Raw genomic sequence first — 19,695 nt, 5'->3', positions numbered from 1 at the left:
TTTGTACGGCTTTTAGTTATAGTAGAACATTGCGTGAGGTTACGTCACAAACGAGATCTTCATTGCTGAAGTCTCGTGAACATAAGGTACGGCTTTCTGACATGTTTCCATGCCATTTACCCACCCTTTTAAGTTGTACCATGTTTTGGCCACACATTTCCATAACGTCAGGAATGTGCGTGATGTGTCATATTCTCATGGCAATGGAAAGTTTCATGAAAACTCCAAAAGGTAGTTATGGTTTTTTTTTTTTTTTTTTGCAGTAGGTTTTTTTTTTTTTTAATGGGAAAGTGGTGAAGTCAATGTGAATTGAGTAACTATTTCCAGTGTTTTTCCGGTGTTTATAGCTGTACACCGATTTTTTTTTTTTGGTATCTGGGGTGTTTTATCGGTTTTTATCGGTTAAAACTGAAAATCAGAAGCCCTAATTATACTATATTTATTACAAAATGATTTACTAATGTAGATTACGATACCTACACAGATGATTTAAATAGCAAAAGTGTAGTGACCACTATTCATTTAACAAAAATATTTATTTAGAAGAGTTAATTGAAAGAGTTTTATTTATTTATAATATTAATGAAACATATTTTTCCTCTCGTTTTGGTGTCAGTGTATTAAGTAATCATTGATGAAATGACTACATATGTTTCTCATCAGATTTTCAAAAGTAAATACTTGAAAGTAATCGTTGTGCTTTTTGCCTGATGAAGCGTGTATTCACGTTCACTTTTTCAGAAAAAAGGATTTCAAAACCCTGCACAGACAGTTCATAATACTGTTTTAACTATAGTTCTGAATTATGATCTCATGTGTATGCACTGATTGTTTAGCATTATCAAGGATATTGAATTGTAAGGATATTAAATTAGTAATTAGTAAAGCCAAGAATTTTTAATTATACTTGCTTTTTGTCTTTTTTTAAACAATACACACAACTATTTATCAACACTTGGTAAATGGTAATTGTGTCAACTGGTAATTGTTTTAATTTATTTGATCAATTTTGATATATGCAGATCAGTCTGATGTAGAACATCTGATCACATGATATTTCTAATTATTCAATTGTCTTGTCAGATTTGTCAAAAGTAGCAGAAGAAAAGTTTAAATCAGTGTTCACTGTTAACGTTCAACCATAGTGTTGAAACTAAAGCTAAAACTTAAAGTATTTGAAAATTGAAAATGGTATAGATCATCTAGTTTGATATATAATGAAAAGTAGTTAGATAGTGTTTTTTTAAATCCTGCACTGCATACATTTTTTTTTTTAACTTTTTTTTTAATAGTAGAAAAAATGAAAATCTCCCGAGACATGGATTTCAGACATGGCCTGGTTGTGGTACCCCTGAACTTTTTCCAGACAGTTATTGGAATTTCCTTGATTTTCTGCAGGAACTTCAATACATGGCAGTGCAGGGGCTGCGGGTGAGGGAAAGAGTTAAAGACGATCAAAGAATTGCATTTAAATGTACTTATCATACCAAGGGTGTATCTTGTTGAGACATACAAGAATAGACTAAGTCTGTGATGATAACGATAAAAGTGACAAGCTTGTAAAATTTCAAAAAAGCATGAAACACCTACATAAAAGTGCTGTTTGTAATGTGAGCTTGAGCAGGGCATCATGTGACCCATGCCCTGACACTTTAGCAGTTAAGTACTGCTTCTGATGTAGTCCCAGCAGGGTGATAGTAATCAAAAACACAACTGCACAAAGAGGCGAAAAATCACTTTCAAACACAGGGACATTTTAAAAGTCTGGGACACTACATTTAATGCCGACAAATGTACTCATGCAAAACAGTGTATAACAATAGTACTTTCTATAGTACATTAGTTCACTGAGCACAATAAAGCAGTGTTATATATATGGTTTTAAAATTAAAATATAATATTTCTTCATATTTTGGAATTTTGTAGTCACTCAACCAGTGATTTGAATATTAAAAAAGAAAACAAAAACTTTTATAGCAGAAGTTTCATTTATATGTATGCATTTTTTAAACATACATACTTTCTGCATATTAGTTCTTCTTTGGTCCTTTATTTCTGTATCTTGACTTTCTAAACATGTTAAAATCCCCAACACACTAGCCCTTTGTGTGGTAAAAACATGACCATCCGTGAATGATTTTCACAGAAGTACTGCACATGTCAATTGAAAATGCAGTACATGTGTTAAATACGAAAAGGGGTTTGTTTGCATAGCTATAAAATACCAGCTGCATATATTTTGAAACATGCTAAAGATTTACTGTTATAATTAGACTCTCAAAAATAGTTGGAATTTTAATAAGTACCTGCTGCCTGTCATCACCCAGTCTTTGCTTAATCAAGTGTTCTGCCTGTCTGTGCTGTGGTAACTCATGGTTGATGACGAGCACAGTTGTGGCAAATGTGGTGCACATGATCAGGTTATTTATTCATTTAATAACGTTTATGAAGACTGTCTCTGCAAGTGCAAACGTATGGTATTTTAAATATTGTTTTCATTTTTTGATATAAGCAACTGTTGAGTTGTGTTAAGGATTTTTGACTTTTTTGTCAACCACATGGTATTTTATTTTATTTATGTTTACCTTAAAATCAAGTTTATTATAGTTTGGCCAGTCTGCTTCATTCATCTGAAGTGCTCAAATACATGATCCATTTTTGGTGTACAAGAGCTATTCACAAATCCCCACTATTTACTATGATTTCACATTGCAGCTTTAAGTATATTTTCTCCTTAGAACAGTCAAGCCACATTTTAGTTATATATTGCATTTCCTGTTAGTTGTCAAAAACTGAGAGTTTCAATTCCCTAGAGGAAATTAGTTTTGATAATAATATTTTATTTAATAAAATTATTTTATTTTAATGTGAAAATGTAACATGAGAGTTGTAGTAATATTTCTTATAACGCAGCACAGGATCTTTTCAATGTTTATTTTAAGGAAAGCACTATGATTATTGCAAAATAAGAACACAGTAGCAACCAATTACTGTACAGTACACTACGTCTTAAAAAATAATTTGGAAAATATTAGTGGGCACTTGAAAAACTTGAAAATCAAACTGCAGAGTTGAAAAATACTCTAGGATGATATATTGTGGCAGTTCAGCTTCTTTGTAACTGCTTTAGTTCTAGAGGAGTATGCATGTTTACATTACAAAGTACCCTGGATCAAATGAAGCATAAATTATTTGTCTTCAGTTTCGTTTTTTAAACTAGATTTCTTGAAACATTCAAAGAAGAGATAAAAAGATGAATCTGGGGTGATTTATTTTTTATGATATGATGTCTAAGTACATATTAAAGTTTTGAAAAATGTCTCTGGAGATTTTAACAGTTTCTAGAGTGAGAGCTAAGCAGCTTCCTATAAACACTCCCCATACTGGTTCAACTTTTTTATACTTACACCTCTGTGAAATGGTTTTTGTTTTACTAGATTTACTGTATGGTTACTCTGGGGAGGTGAACTAAAAACATCTGTAATAGTAAGCTAATTCTGTTTCTGCTATTATAACAAAGATATGATCATACGCTAAGCCCTTTTCCTGACATAATTTTATGAAGTCGTAGATAGAAAATCTATGACATGTGAGCTCAAATACCTCTGCTGCTGTAAAGAGCTTTGTGTTGTGCCAAGCTAAAATAGCCATACTTTTCTCAGTTTACCTGTATGGGTTGTTAAATACCATTGCACATACCCAACATTGTTTAACTTCAACTGTTTTTGCAATGGTAGGATTTTATTTTTCACCATAAACAGCAAAGAAACAGTAAAAGAATAGGAAGTAAATTGTAGGGGTGCTCAAACACCTACAGTAGTAGTTTTAGGGTTCCGATTTTCAGAAGTTTAAGGTACTGTTAGCAAACTTTAGAAACTCACTCCATTCGAGGTTACTTTTTAGTCCTAAGAGAGTAACCATTACATCAGCAAATTAGTATCCATTCACTTTAAGGTATTTGTTTTCCATTCTTCATATATATGTTCTCCAAAAAGACTACAAAGGTAGAGGATACCCAAGTTCACTGTGATGTTATAAATAAATGTCCCAAATATTGTGGTGAATGAAATCGTTTTGTTTAATGATGGATTTTCCTTCAACTTATATTTGTACATTCATACACACAAGCACAGTTCAGAGAAGAATTTTGTGACAGGCATATGTTTTAACAATTTACGCCCCCCAAAAATACAGTTCCATTCCAAAACTGGACACGTCTGAAATCAGCAATGATTAAACCATCGAAATAGGGCACCTCCAAACAGCTGACATGGATTTGAAGCTTAGCTTGTCTCAAATCCTAGGACTGAATCCCAGCCTTTCAATACTTTTTTAAATGGAAACTTGAAGTTATTTTTCATAAGAAGGGAAGATATGTGGTTACTGTGTTATTTTGGTTTTTTGTTTATATACTTTTCTCATACAATCAATTTCTGGCACAAAGAAATCCTTGTTAAATACATGTGGATCTTTCAAGAATTCCTTGTCAACTGAAAAGGTTAGATTCTAAGAATCTAACCAAGTAAATAAAGTTCTACTTACTCATACTAAATATATGTTTACATGTTTAATTATAGACTTGGCACAGTTCATGAGGCATAGCAGGGGCCCAATCGAGGCCAGAGCATTCACATTTGTCTATGCCACCTTCTCCTCTCTACAATGCCGTCTCCCGCTTGGGGGAGGCCAAGTTCGCTTCTGTTGGGCCTTACCTCCCCCATGGGTGGGACAGAAAGAGACCCCCCTGGGTCAAATTCCAGTCCCCCTATGCAGTCATTTCCCCATTTTTTTCTTTTTCATGTGGTTACATGTTCATTCTGTGCAAATCAACCTAAATTTGTATGTTCTTTTATGAAGTTTTTGTAAACATTATGCATGAGAAGTATAGGTATAACATGGACATTATAGCTTGTTACCTTATTGAATAAAGGCTTTATAAGGTTAGTAACTTCCCACTTGAGACAGATCAAGTGAAATACCTGTAAAGCTGAGAAGTCTGTTTTATGATTGTATGATTTATTTCACCAGGTTAGTACATTTATATCACAATTAATTATATGATGTAAATCATATATGTTTATGATGTTGTTTTCTATTTATTATTAATAACGGGGGGGGGGGGGGGGGGGACGACTCATCATTGCACACTAACTTTCTAACACGTACGTTTTTATTTTGTTGATTCTCGGAAGGAAATAGAAACTTTAGCACTGGGATAAAAATGGTTCTATGCTGAACAGAGAACAGCAGCTTCTAAGTAAGGAACCTAGTTCTTTGGTTTCTTTGTTCTTAGTTCGAGTATTCCCATGTCAGTTGAGCCAGAGCATTTTACATACTAATGGGCCTGGGGAAGTGCATTTGGCTGCTGTTCATTGGGACAATAATGAAATGTACTGTTTAGTTAGTTCACACCGCTGCTGTAAAACATGGGGAAGTGTTTTATAAAGATTATGGTGAGGAGAACTGGATCCATTTTCAGTACTATGCAAGCAGTGTGTCAGAACCCTGGAGGAGGAAGTCATGTTTAATGTTGTTTATTTCTTACAGGTAAAGAAAACGTACACCGAATCACATGTTTCAGAGCCTTCCAACACCAGGTAATCAAATATTGAAATAATTAAATTTATAGTATATTATAGCTTTTCTTGCTACGTTTGTACAACTTTTTGAATGCATTAAAAAAAACAAAAACAGTTGATGATTCAAAACAAGCAAGACATATTGCCAGATTCCCTTTTTTTGTTTTTGTTCCAGCACGAAAATGGCTCGAAACATTTAACTACCAGTAGTTTTTTTTTTTTAATTACTTTTAATTGCTAAATAAATATGACCCATATATAAAGGTTTCCTACATGCCCCCAGGTTCATTCTTAATATATTTGTAACTTTAACATTTTTGGGGTTTTTTTTGCTTAGAAAACTTTGTACTGGAAAAAAAGATCTGGCCTTATGTTTTAATAAAAAGGTCATCTAATGATCATACCCTGCCACTAAGGAAAAGACAAAGTGTCAGCACTGTAATTGCTACAGGTTGTAAAGATTTAAAGATTCAGAATAATGTTTCTCCCACTGCACACTGGATGCCTCTTTAGAACTGGAACCTATCCAGCGATAGTTTGTAGAACAAGTGTTAATTTACTTCCGAAAGATTTAGAAAACAAAAGGGCAATAAAAGAGCTAGCAAACTGTATAAAAAAAGCATGTCAATGCCATTCAACCCCCAGTGCTGTAAATCCAAAATTAGAGCAGTCATTAACATAACAAAAAACTAGATTAACATGTACTGTGTCCTCTGTACGCACATGCAAATAAGTTTGACAGACAGACGAGAAGATATCCCCATATACCCCCCAGATTCTGATACACTCAATAACATCACAATTGAAAATGCGGTTCTCTGCTGTAGGTATATGTGAAAAGGAAACTGACATACAGCCAGGCTGGCAGACAGCCTCCATGTACACAGTTTATGCTAAAGCTGTAGTGTATAAAATCTCACTTTCCATGGTGCAAGATACATGTCGCATTATTAAATAAGTGTATCTTCTGGCTTGAGATTTTCATTTAATATCCGTTATTTATTCAGTAGGTTCTTGCTTGTTGATTTTGGATTCCAGTCCATTAGAATATGTGCACATGGAAAGAGTTTGTACAGTAGGGAAGTTATTAAATTGGGTGTGGGAACTTTGTCAGGAGAATTCTTGGAGTGACATGCACGTATCAGCAGATTCTTTGTCTTGCTTGGCCCTCTTTCCTCTTTACAGAAAAAGCATTTAGATTGCAGATGTGATGGGTAAATCTGGGTTCATGGAATTTGCTAACCTCTGCAATATGTAATTTTATGTAAGTACTTCTGCATATTGTAACCTTGTAAAATTAAAATTAGAACTAATATTAGAGGATTTTAGGTGTGTGATCAGTGCAGGTTTTTTAGTGAAATAGGGTCCTATTCATAAAAGTACTTGCTGACTGCCGTAATAAAACTAATTTAGTTTAAAACTAACGAAAGTCGTCCATATTGCTATTCAGAAAATGATCTGAGCAAACGGGCAACTGTCGCAAAACGAAAATCTGCCTTTTTTGATGACATCATCAGCATTATTAATGTTCCCTGGGTGGCGTCGGTAGCTGTTGCAAAAAGAACGACAGTAGCCTAAACCCGAGTCTGCAATTGCCAGTCACGGGGCAGTTTGCAAAACCTGATTCCGATGCCCCTATCACGCCTGCCAAAAATTCAAGACATGTCATAATTTAGAAAAAAAAGTATTTTTAAAATAAATACTTTGTATTTTCGTTTGGTTTGGCAACGCTGGTAAACACATTTCCATACACACACATAAGATTTCCATTAACAAAAAACACTGTAGGCACTGAGGCTCGATCAGTGTTTTTTGCACTACCAAACAAGCCCAAATTTCCCGCGACTGCATCAGCAGCACTGGTATACTGTATATTGTAACGCTCCATGAAAATAAACAGGTTCACACAGGCAGTATTCATCCAAACTGTTTATTGTGAACACGGGTAAAAGAAATACAAAGAAAAGGACCGCTGTCAGCTGCGGATCACGGCAAAGAAATAATAATAATAAAATAATTGTCTATTCTCAGTCTCTCACTTGCTCTCCGCTTCACAACGCTGTTTCAAAATGATTATGCCAGAGAATATGTTCTTTTTTTTTTTCAAAATAGGCAGTGTTAATCACGAGTACATCAAACTGTATAATGGAGCAAGTGTAGTAATAAAATATGTCTTTAAAAAAATAGTCTGCCGAGGCTGTCGTTAGTTTAGACTTGACTGTAGAAAGCGTTCAATAACTCCTAGTTATCAACAGCATTTTGCTGTCGTTCACTCCTATGAATAGCAGGTTGACGCTCAGGACTGATGAAAACTTTATGCTAATGAGGTAATCGTTAACCTTTCTCTCAATTTGTTAAAAACATGCCTTCATAGATGAAAATCGTTGGGGCTTAACGACATATCTGAATTATCTCTTATGAATAGCAACTGCCGTTAAATAGACGGCTATGGACGAAATCTGATCATGTACTCCTGTTTTCTCATTTCGACAGGCGTTAACCCTTTATGAATAGACCCCTTAATGCTTAGGGTATTTTAAAATACCCATGCCTTGTGAGAATAGTAAAGCTCTAAAATGAATTCAATCTAGAGATCATAGGGGAGATGTCATGCATGAATAAATTAGTCTGTGGGACGGCACTGTTTCCACAAGCTTCGGGGGCCAGAATCCCAGTATAAACATCATTGTAATTGTGGCGTCATGAATGATCACTTTTACAGCTTAACATAATTTATTTTAAAGTATACTTGTCTGGGCTCCCTTAGTGGCACATCCAATAAAAGCGCTCTGCGTGGAGTGCAGGATGCGCCCTATAGCCTGGAGATCGCAGGTTTGAATCCAGGCTATGTCACAGCCAACCGTGACCTGGGGTTCCTAGGGGGTGACGCACAATTGGCTGAGCGCCGCCTGGGTAGGGAGGGCTTAGGTCGGCAGGGGAATACACGGTTCACCGAGCATCAGCGACCCCTGGGGCCGATAGGGCGCCTGTGGTTCTGTAGTAGAGCCGCCAGATCTGTGTTGTCCTCCAGCACTTTAAGTCTGGTGGCCTCGCTGTGGATCTGCATTGCGAAAAATGACGGATTGGCAGGAGCACGTTTTGGAGGACGCATGTTCCTGAATTGGCGGGGGGGTTGCGAGCGGTGAGCCGAGGATACAGATAATAATTGGGCATACAAAATTGGGGAGAAAAACCGGGGTAAAAAATTGGCGACGACTACATTTTTCAAAAAATATTTATATATATATATACTTGTCTGTTAATTGTTGTGTGTTTACATTGTAACATAGTATTTTGTTGTTACAGAATTGTCCCAGATGTTTATATTCCTCGTAAAGTTGGTTTGGTTTAATTAAAATACTGCTTTAAACAAAAGGATAGGTACCATATTAAAATAGTCAGTAACATGCATTCCCCACAACAGCTGTAAATTCAGAATTAGAGCTCTCAATATGATGAAAAAGTGGATGACCATGACACGTCAACAGTATGTACAGAATAGTATAGAATAAAAATTAGCAGTTAAATGTTTTATCGGAATTTGAAAAGCGATTCTCCAGATATGTACTAAATAATGATAATACCAAGTTTCATGACAATTAGTAAGCAGTTCTCCAAATATTTGCAATAACGTAAGTGTGACATACAGATGGACGGATGGACGGACAGACAGACGTGCCCATATGGCTCCACAATCTAATATTGTCAATAACTTATGCTAAGTAATGCTAATACGATTGCCTCCACTGTATCTCCTTCACAAGGGATTTCATCCCCACCAGTGGATAATAACATACAGTACGTCTTTCTTGTGGTGTTCTTGTGTGGATCACATCTTTTGTGTTATTGTTTTCTGGGTTTATGTATTAGTAATAAAGTATTAATAAAAAATGTGTATGTTTTAAAAAATAATAATAATAATAACTGCAATATACCAGTATTAAAAGCGTAAACATGGAAAAAGGCCAGAGATTATACATGTCATTATTTTGCACCCTTACAAAAAATCCTTTTAGATTCATATAATAAACTTCTTACATGGTGTGTGTTTTAGATGCGAGACATCTAGATGAAAACGAAAACCAGTGGTTTACCAGTACATTAACTACCGTATTTACTCGAATTTACTCACACTTTTGTGGCCAAAATAAAGTTCAAATTTGGGAGGAGCGACTTGGATTCGAGGGTGACTTGGATTCTGTTATTTTTAGTTAGGGTGCCAATTTACATTTGTGCATGTCAATTATTCTGGTGCGCTTGAACAAGACCAACTGTACACAGTACTGCCCACTACAGATATTACTCTCGGTACAGTACCGGTATATTAAAATGGCTGCACAGTGAACTTCATGAACATTTTTTAATGCAGCTTTTAAAAGAAAAGTAATTTTGTTTGCTGAAGAAAAGAGAAACTGCGGCATCTGAGATGTGTCAGAAGATGGAAACGCAATTGAAAGGCTATGCAATACTATAATATTACCAGCACAGTACTTGTTGAAATGATCAACGCGGGTCCGGCTTCAAAATGAACAATCATTTATTTATATATCTTTCTTTCTCTATCTGGAGGAGCACTTGAAACAGGAACACTAAGGTATGTACTGCTTCATGGCTGATTCTCCATCGCTCTCTGATTCTCTAACTTACTCACTGTTATTATGGTCTGTGCCTGGTTTAACTACAGGAACCCCACTAGTGTAAACTCCAACTGAAACCTAACCATTGTAGGAGATGTCACTTGTGCAGTTTGGGGACATTACTTAGAAACAAAGCTGATGTCTAAGACAAACTAGATTTTCGACAAATCCGTAACTGTGATCACTGATTTCAGTGTTATAAACTGTAAGTGTGAAATGATAACTGGTGAGTGTATATTTTTAAATTATAGAATTATAGAACCTGGGTAGATGTTTTTAATGACATTACATATGAAGAATACAGAGGTTTTTTTATTTATTTTTTGTATTTTATTTTAAGTTTATGGTTTAAATAACAGCATTCACAACTTTAAACTGTTTAGTTTTTATTATGGGTAAGGGCATCTGCTAAGACATAAATAATAATAATAATAATAATAATAATAATAATTATTATTATTATTATTATTATTATTATACAAAAAGATATACAAATATATATATATATATATATATATATATATATATATATATATATATATATAAATTATGGGTAATTGGGATATGCAAATGTAAGCATTACAAGAGCTAATCAATTGCACAGATGATCCCCAAACAGGGCGAAACATGTCTGCAGTTACTGTGCTTTGACTTCTTAAACACTGTGAATATAGAAGCCTTTTGGCGACTTTCACATGATTTGATTGGCTCTTGTAATACTTACATTTGAATGGCCCAATATGGATGTACATACAGGGGTCACTAAAGACAGGTGGTCTTTAATGCAGATTTTGACTGTATATTGAATATACTTTAAAGAAGTAATTTAGGATTGGCAATTTTCAATTTTGTTTATTTTATTAAGAATCATATTGTATTGTTTTCTGATATTACATACATTGTTTACCCCCACTTAAAACCAATGATAGGGGAATGTCAGGTTTTATATCAAATTGAATTTGATAGTAAATATGTAAATTGCAGATCATAGATTTGCTTGAGTAATATGGGTCGGAATCTTACTGCTGGATACGATTTAAGTGTGTTAGCTATTTTAGTGAGTTCGATATTGCTGAGTAAATATCTTGCTTTATTTTATCGTACCAAAATATAGTTTCATTGCATTTGATTATGTCTGAATACTTGATAAATCCATATTAATTGTATTTTCTCTTAATCAAAAGTCATTACTTAGAAAACAAGTGTAATTTATAAAGGGGTTTGAGGCAAACCTGTTTCATTTTGAGGTCACACACTTGAAATCCTTTCTAGGGAACATTTACAATATTTATCAATTGCCAAAGTATTTTATAAAATAATAATTGTGGAATGGCTGTAAAGGCATATTTTACCCCCAAATAAATGTTGTTAACCACAAATTTTATGCAACTTTGATATGCTTCAAATGTTTAATTCTCAATATTTTATTTTTATTTTTAATCTATTATTTAAATATGTTTTTATTTATGTCTGGGAACTTTTACTTTAATGCATTGTGTTTTTTTGTTATGTACAGTGCTTTGTGATACTTTGGTATGAAAAGCGCTATATAAATGTAATAAATAAATAAATAAATGCATTTAAAGTTATTTGCCTATAGAAAATATAGAAGTACTTTGTTCAAAGTTTCAAATTTGAAGAAAAAATCTTAAAACAAGTTTATTTTATTTTAACCAGCTGTGCTGCTGCAATATTACATTTAAGCAATTACCACCATGCAATTGTATAATATGATATGTTACAGAAACAAACCAGTGAAGTCTGTTCTCTCTCAGTGAGCTTAGAGCTCTTGTTCCCAAATACCCCATTTATTCTTGCCAGCTGAACCTTAAAGCTAGCAGAAGCCAGCCATGAAGATGTTATCAGTTAGTTTTCCCATTTATATTAGTAGCCTTCTACAGTCGGAGTGGGTTAAATTGGTTGCGCCACGCATGCGTGGTTTGAATCCTGCCTTTGTTTTAACTGCAATAGTCTGGACTTTGATCTACTTACCTTTAAATCTACAAGATTGTCTTTCAAGCAAAACAACATTTTGGCTGCAAGTTTCAAACAATGCTTCTTTTTGAAGTTTTAAAGACACAAAGGCCAGTGTCTGCCACAATCTTACAGCATAACAGATATAATACCCCTGCAAACAATATCCACAAGTTATAACATTGATTGTAGTTTACTTTAAGTGATCTAAAATGTATGGATATGCAAGTTTTTACCAGTTTAAGATCATATTATGTGTGTTCTGGTTTCTGCTTACAGTAGATCGTAATTTGCCAAAAATACTAATTAGCCTAGCAAACACTTCCAAAAGCTGAATTTCTGAAGTGAGTTTGTTTTAGAAATTATCACTAAGAATGTGGAACTGTAAATTATATCCCCTCTGCAACTGTGCAACTCTAAGTTAGTAAATGGAATACCTTACAAAATCAGTTTGGGCAAGCTCACATCAGAAATGCAGCTTTTGAAGTGGTTGAAAAAGAACCTTTTTGCTAGAATAGTTTGGAAGCTTGGTAAGTAATGATCTTATCAGAAACAACAATAGGGAATAATTGGGGTATTTGTGATATGTGTGTGTTCTCCATCAATTCAATATTAAGAAAAAGGTTTTAAAAAACAATGTTAGGTAGATGTTATCTGTTACAATTACACAGATATTATTTTGGGCTACTTAGATTTTGCTCAGTACATGTTTTTTTTTTTTTTTTTTTTTTTTTTAATTGACAACACGGTTAATGAGGCCTTGTTGAGTCATATCTAGAGAGAGTGAAAGACAGGTGCTAAGCCTTGTTTTTATTTTAATTTGAGGAGGAAACCCTTATGAATATGTTGCACTTTAAAAAGATCCTTGACCAAAAAAAAAAAAAAAGTTTATTAAATTTAGCCTTATTCCTTGTCTATAGCTTTAAAAAAAAAACTGCAGCTGAACAAACTTTTTCCTAGCAGGTCTATGGAAATGCAGGACTTAGCCAGTCCTCATAACCGAGTAGGCAGCAGTGATACTCCTGGCTCCAAACTGGATAAGTCTAACCTCAGCAGTTCTTCAGTTACATCAAATGGAACAGGAGGTAAGTAAGGCACTGCTGTTTTTTTTTTTTTTTTACATGTAATATAACTGCTATTTTGTATTATTTATTTATTTATATTTTACTACCTTGAGTATTGATAGTGAACTAGAAAACACAAGTGTTATGCTGAAACATCTTTGAAAAAAAATGATCTTTATGAATCTTCTTTATTTAATAAACAACCTGGGACACATTGCCACACCCTGTACCTTCTGATTGATTTCATTATATTACATCTCTCAGTACTGACAGTACGACACAGGAAATAAATAAATCGCTATCAGACCATCAGTCTTGTGCACTGGCAGACTTGCACTCAAGGCTTTGAAGAAGCCTTGGCACTATACTGCAGCAACAGTTTGTTGGAAAAAGAGAAACACTGGTTTTCTGAAAACAGTATATTTAGCAATCTGTGCTTTTTAAAACCACTCAGCTCACAGTGTCAACTTCTGACTGTATGCCCAGGCCAATCTGGAAACTATTTCTATTAAAACAATAGCAAGGCTTTGAGATACATCAACACCAGAAAAGCATTTTTTAAAATAATTTTCTCGTTTAATCTAAACATCAGTAAGTAAAACCCTTTTTATTTCACACTTCAGTACTATAATCTAGCTACTCTAGTTTATCTGTAAGAAAATTCCCATGAAGCTTGAACTTTTGGTCCTTGAAAATGTTTTTCAAAGGCTACATACTAACCTCACTGAAGTGAGTAGGGGCCTATTTTAAATATCTAAAATGTGACAGATCTAAGTACTATATGTAATAATGTCATTAAATAATATATATTATTATTTTATTATTTATTTCTTAGCAGATGCCCTTATCCAGGGCAATTTACAATTGTTACAAGATATCATGTTATTTTTTACATAGAATTACATTTTATACATTATTATTACATACAATTACCCATTTATACAGTTGGGTTTTTACTGGAGCAATCTAAGTAAAGTACCTTGCTCAAGGGTACAGCAGCAGTGTCCCCCACCTGGGACTGAACCCACGACCCTCTGGTCCAGAGCCCTAACCACTACTCCACGCTGCTGAAATTAAAGGGTGGCAGTGTTAATATCTACCACTGTTTCGATCATTAAAATACACACAAAATATGTAATCACTCAAATCTTACAGTAACATTGCTGTTGGACAAATAATTTTAAGACCGATGATGTGTGTTTCTGATATAAAAGCCATTAGCCATTAGCCATCCATAAAGGATGAAACCTGACAACTGTAATACACATTAAATAATTATGTATTCACAAAAGGAAAATCATTTTAACAGGGCTGTGCAATAGCAGCCGGAGACAGTGCCAAGATAACTGCTCAACATTCTTTTAACAAAACATCATTACAACTATCGCCAGGTCATACTTTTAGTTTTCATGGTTAGTTTTCCAATTTAAAAGACAATTTGGTTCATTCCTATGTGCCTGTATGTGCCTTGGCATTTATATTTCTTGACTACAGGTGGAAAAGAGGAAAACCTACAATGGATAACTTCAAGTGACTGGTCCCTATTCTCTTAGCACCGTCTTTGGCCAAACATTACGACATATTATAAAACTCTTTAATGGGTGATGACGATAAACAGTAACATTGACAGATACAATATTCTCACTAATTCAAATGTAAATGATGCTGCAAAATCAAATTTAACCTGGAAATGTACAGTACCGTGAAAAAGTATTTGCCCCCTGTCTGATTTTCTGCATTTTTGCTTATGTGGTTTGTAGTAGTATATAGAGGGAGTCTGAGAGAAAAGTTTGGTGCTTCTTTCATTTGTTTGGTGTGCAAGGTAATCAGCCATGCAATCTTTCGGTGTGAAAAAGTTATTGCCCCCCCCCCCCCCCCCCCCCTAGTTAACTCAACCCAATTAAAGGGATAATTAGGGTCAGCTGAGTACTTTGGTAACAACCAGGCCTGATTTGGGCCAGCCCTGCCCAATTTAAATCTGACTAACTTTGGCCCTTACCATCAGAGTGAAGTTGTCAGCACACAGGTTCTAGAGGCACATCATGCCACGAACAAAAGAAATTCCTGAAGACCTCCGGAAAAAAGTTGTTGATGCCTGTCAGTCTGGAAAGGGTTACAAAGCCATTTCTAAGGCTCTGGGGCTCCACCGAACGACAGTCAGAGCCATATTGTCCAAATGGAGAAAGTTTGGGACAGTAGTGACTCTTCACAGGAGTGGCCATCCTGCCAAAATCTCTCCAAGAGCAAGGCGTAAAATCGTCCAGGAAATCACAAAGAACCGTAGAACACCATCCAGGGATCTGCAGGCCTCTCTCGCCTCGGCTAAGGTCAGTGTTCATGACTCCACCATCAGAAAGACACTTGGCAAAAATGGAATTCATGGCAGAGTAGCAAGGCGGAAACCATTGCTCACAATGCTCATCTCAAGTTTGCCAAAAAGTACCTGGATGATCCTCAAGAGTTCTGGAACAATGTTCTATGGACAGATGTCCAAATTGGAACTTTTTGGCCGACATGGGCCCCATTATGTCTGGCGAAAACCAAACACTGTATTCCACAGTTAGAACCTGGTTTGGGGATTCATTGCCATCATTGAAGGAACCATGAATTCTGCTCTGTATAAGAGAATTCTACAGGAGAATGTCAGGCCATCCGTCTGTGAGCTGAAGCTGAAGCGCAACTGGGTCATGCAGCAAGACAATGATCTGAAACACACAAGCAAGTCTACATCAGAATGGTTGAAGAACAAGAAATTTAAAGTTTTGGAATGGCCTAGTCAAAGTCCAGACCTAAACCCCATTGAGATGTTGTGGCAGGACCTGAAACGAGCAGTTCATGCTCGAAAACCCACAAATGTCACTGAGTTGAAGCAGTTCTGCATGGAGGAGTGGGCCAAAATTCCTTCACGGCGCTGTGAGAGACTAATCAATAACTACAGGAAGCGTTTGGTTGCAGTTATTGCTGCTAAAGGTGGCGTAACCAGTTATTGAGTCTAAGGCGGTGCTTACTTTTTCGCACGGGGGCATTGGGTGTTGCATAACTTTCTTTAATAAATAAATGAAATATGTATCAAATTTCTGTATTATTTGTTCACTTAGGGTCCCTTTTATCTAATATTAGGTTTTGGTTGAAGATCTGAAAACATTCAGTGTCAAAAATATGCAAAAATGCAGAAAATCAGACAGGGAGCAAATACTTTTTCACGGCACTGTAAGTGATTGATTCAATTTGTTGGTGTTAAGTCTACTTACATTCCTCTAAAGTGATCAATTAAATGTTCATGATTTTGATGATCATTTTTATGTAGTAATAGAAGTGGGAGGGACATTCTCTTAAAAAAAAAAAAGTTTGTTGTGTTTTTTTGTAACATATATCAGTTAAGCCCTCGGTCAAACACATTTTGTGTCTGTTTTTTTCTACCTTCCTCCCCTCCTCCTCCAAAACGCAGCGCCATCTCTGCAACGGTCTCCCTCTGGGGGCAAGTGATGTCACTTCCCAACCTTAGGCCCAGCCAAGCTGGCCTCGACCTCCGAGAGGAAGGTTCTCTGAGAGCCAGAGGGGACCCCCGACCAAATCTATCTTTTCAATCTTTCTATCACTCCAGGTTTCCCCTGGGGGGCAGCATCATGCTCCACTACCTTGGTGGCAGATTGGTTCGGTCTCACCTCCGAGAGGGCGGTATCTCTCCTTGAGCCAGGGAGCAACCCTGCAGTTTTCTCAAATCTCTGTTTTCTATCAATTGTTCCCCCTGGGGATAGCATACATGCTCCCTGAGCCAGGGGCAAACCCTGTATCCTTTACTAAGAACTTGCTTCTCCTATGCCAGTGTTCCTCTCTGGCCCCTTTGCATGTTCATTTCATTTTCTCTTTCACAATTCCTGTTACCCCGCGGGGCTCTGTCTCGGAGGTCGGCTGTGCCGATCTCCCGAAGCGTAGGCGTTCCTTGTCAGTTGGGGCGACTTTTGGTCTTCTCAGATGTATCCTCTATCCTTCTCTTCATTTTTTTTCCCCTTGGGGGAAAGTAAAGCTTGCTTCCCAGCCTTGGAGACCAATCAATTTCGGTTCTACCTCAGCAAGGGTGGCTCTCCGTGAGCCAAGGGGAAAGCATGTTATCTCCCTAAAGTCCAAGCACATAGTTGCTATTTCTTTTTTTTTTTTGGAATCTCCAATTATTTTTCTTATTTTCTCCCCAATTTGAAATGTACAGTACAATTATTTTTATTTCAACCCGGCTCACCACTGCCACCCCGGCGCTGACTCGGGAGGGACATTTGCGTCCTCCGAAACGTGTGCCGTCAGCCTTCCGCTTCTTTTCACTCTGCAGGCACGCCATGCAGCCAACCCAGAGCTACAGCATCGGAGGACAAAGCAGCTCTGGGTAGCTTACAGGCAGGCCCGCAGGCACCCAGCTAGTCTACAGGGGTCGCTGGTGCGCGGTGAGCCCAGGACACCCTGGCCGACCTTGGCCCTCCCCACCCAGATGGCGCTCGCCCCCTGGGAACTCCCTTCCACGGTCGGCAGTGGAATAGCCTGGACCTGAACCAGCGACCTCCAGGGTATAGGGTGCATCCTGCACTCCACGCGGAGTGCCTTTACCAGATTATAGTTGCTATTTCTAAGTCCCCGGGCTTATTCCTCGCAGCCCATGATCCTGTTCCGTAAATGGAGTGTAAAAGACAAATATAAAAGAGAAATTGCTAATAAATATAAATATTGCTAATATACATCAAATTCAGTCAGAATTTCCTCTAATATTTTGAATGAAAACATGTTCACCAATATGGAGGAGTGTAATTTTAATTGATGGAGTGATATGTATCACCATTACAGCATTTGGTTGGAAATACATGTCTGAAATGTAGACCCTGCATGTTATTTATGTAGCGATTTATTTCACAAGGTATTCTTTTTACAACTGGATTTGTCACACAATCGATGCATGGAATAATTAAGTCAACATGTCAAATACAAACAAAATTCTGAAACAGAGCTTAAACAGAGCAGTGAGTATCCGGAAACCACAGTTTATGACCAATCAATAAAAATGAAATACTATAGATTTATAGTAATTGGTTAAAAAAATCTACAGTATTCATACGCCACAATGTTGTGGTGTTCATCCTGTCTGTGTAGTTGAGATGATATTGAGTTTAGCTAGCAGCTAGAAACCAAGACGTTGGATTATAATGACAATACAACAAAACAACAACAAAAAACATGAATTGAACGACCTGTACACCCTGACCATCCAAAATCAATAGATGTCTTGAGCATCACACCCTCTAAACCCCATTCATGAGAAGATGGAAGAACAGAATCTCCCCATGGTGGGGGTGTACATTTTTATTCATAGTTTTTAGATATGACTTTTTTTATTGCCAACCATAAAGTGGGCAACACTCTATCCTAAATTGGTTGCTAGATGTGCAGGATCAGATCCAGATAAAACTTACAAGCCTGTTCCAAGCTGAAAATATAAACAGTTCAGTAGAGTAACCACTTGTAACAAATCTGGCTTCACATTTCAAGGACATGTGAATTATTGCCGCACAGTAGAAATTGTAAACTTGGTTGCTTTTGTGGAAGGAGAATCCACCCCTAACCAACAAGTCATTAGCAAGCGCAGATAAGGCTCCGTGTGTTATTCTCCCATGTCGCTTGTTTTGTTTCGGCTTCTCAGTCACGCGCTGGGAAGTCGAAACGGGAGTCGACCGCTTAGAGCCTGGAGGAAAGGCTACCCTCAGCCACGGATTCCCTGAGGTTTCCCCTTACATCAAGAACTAAAAATATGTGAGTAGGGGTTTTTTCCTTACCTGAGTGCTGAGCGGTTTATATTTAGTTCTGCAGGGTGCGTGGTCCGGTTGGACAGGCTGGGCTCTCTCCCCCAGCGCAGTCAAGCTCTGGGGGACGGGCCGTGTCTCAGCTGCTCATTTTCATTAATTTCTCAATATTTGGGGGGTAGGTTGCAGGTTGCCACTGTGGGGTGTGTTAATCATTTATTATTATTTCCATTCATGGTTTGGCGGCCTCGTTTTTTGGGGGGGAGGTGGCCCGTAGCCGCTTCCTATCTGCGGCGCTGGGATGCATGTAACTGCTGGCCTCGCGCAGGTAGCTGTCGAGCACCCACGGATGAGGCCTCCAGCCAAATTTATCTTTCACTCGGGCCCTTAGCGCCCATCATAGTCATCGGGCCCTGAGCACCCATCACGGTTCATTAAATCATCTGCAATTGCATCAATAAATTATTCATTGCGGATTCTCCATGCTGAATTGTAAACTTGGTTGTTTTTCTTGAAGGAGAATCCGCCCCTAACCAACATGTCATGAGCAAGCGCGTACAGGCTCTGTGTGTTATTCTCCCATGTCGCTTCTTTTTGTTTTGGCCTCCTCCTCCCCAGCCACCACCTCGCAGCGTGCCTCGTTCCGGGGGGAGATGGCCCA

General features: G+C 36.9%; 1 protein-coding gene across 25 annotated transcripts in view; it reads left to right on the top strand.

The window, feature by feature from the left end:
* LOC117403097 (eyes absent homolog 4) overlaps nucleotides 1-19,695 on the top strand; it is a 124,382-nt gene that overhangs the window by 75,515 nt on the left and 29,172 nt on the right. For 11 of the 25 annotated variants that reach the window (XM_059024159.1, XM_059024168.1, XM_059024172.1 and 8 more), the window contains 2 exons: nucleotides 5,548-5,597; nucleotides 13,151-13,275. In XM_059024159.1, coding sequence (XP_058880142.1) covers nucleotides 5,548-5,597; nucleotides 13,151-13,275 — 175 coding nt within the window. Of the gene's footprint in view, nucleotides 1-5,547; nucleotides 5,598-10,148; nucleotides 10,174-13,130; nucleotides 13,276-19,695 lie in introns of those variants that run through there. The other 14 variants (XM_034921333.2, XM_034921332.2, XM_059024162.1 and 11 more) reach the window with 4 other exon arrangements.

Source organism: Acipenser ruthenus, chromosome 5 (genome assembly GCF_902713425.1).
Source record: "Acipenser ruthenus chromosome 5, fAciRut3.2 maternal haplotype, whole genome shotgun sequence".
Lineage (NCBI taxonomy): Eukaryota > Metazoa > Chordata > Actinopteri > Acipenseriformes > Acipenseridae > Acipenser > Acipenser ruthenus.
The sequence above is the reverse complement of the archived record's forward strand: the minus strand, read 5'-3'. Positions and strand labels throughout refer to the sequence as shown.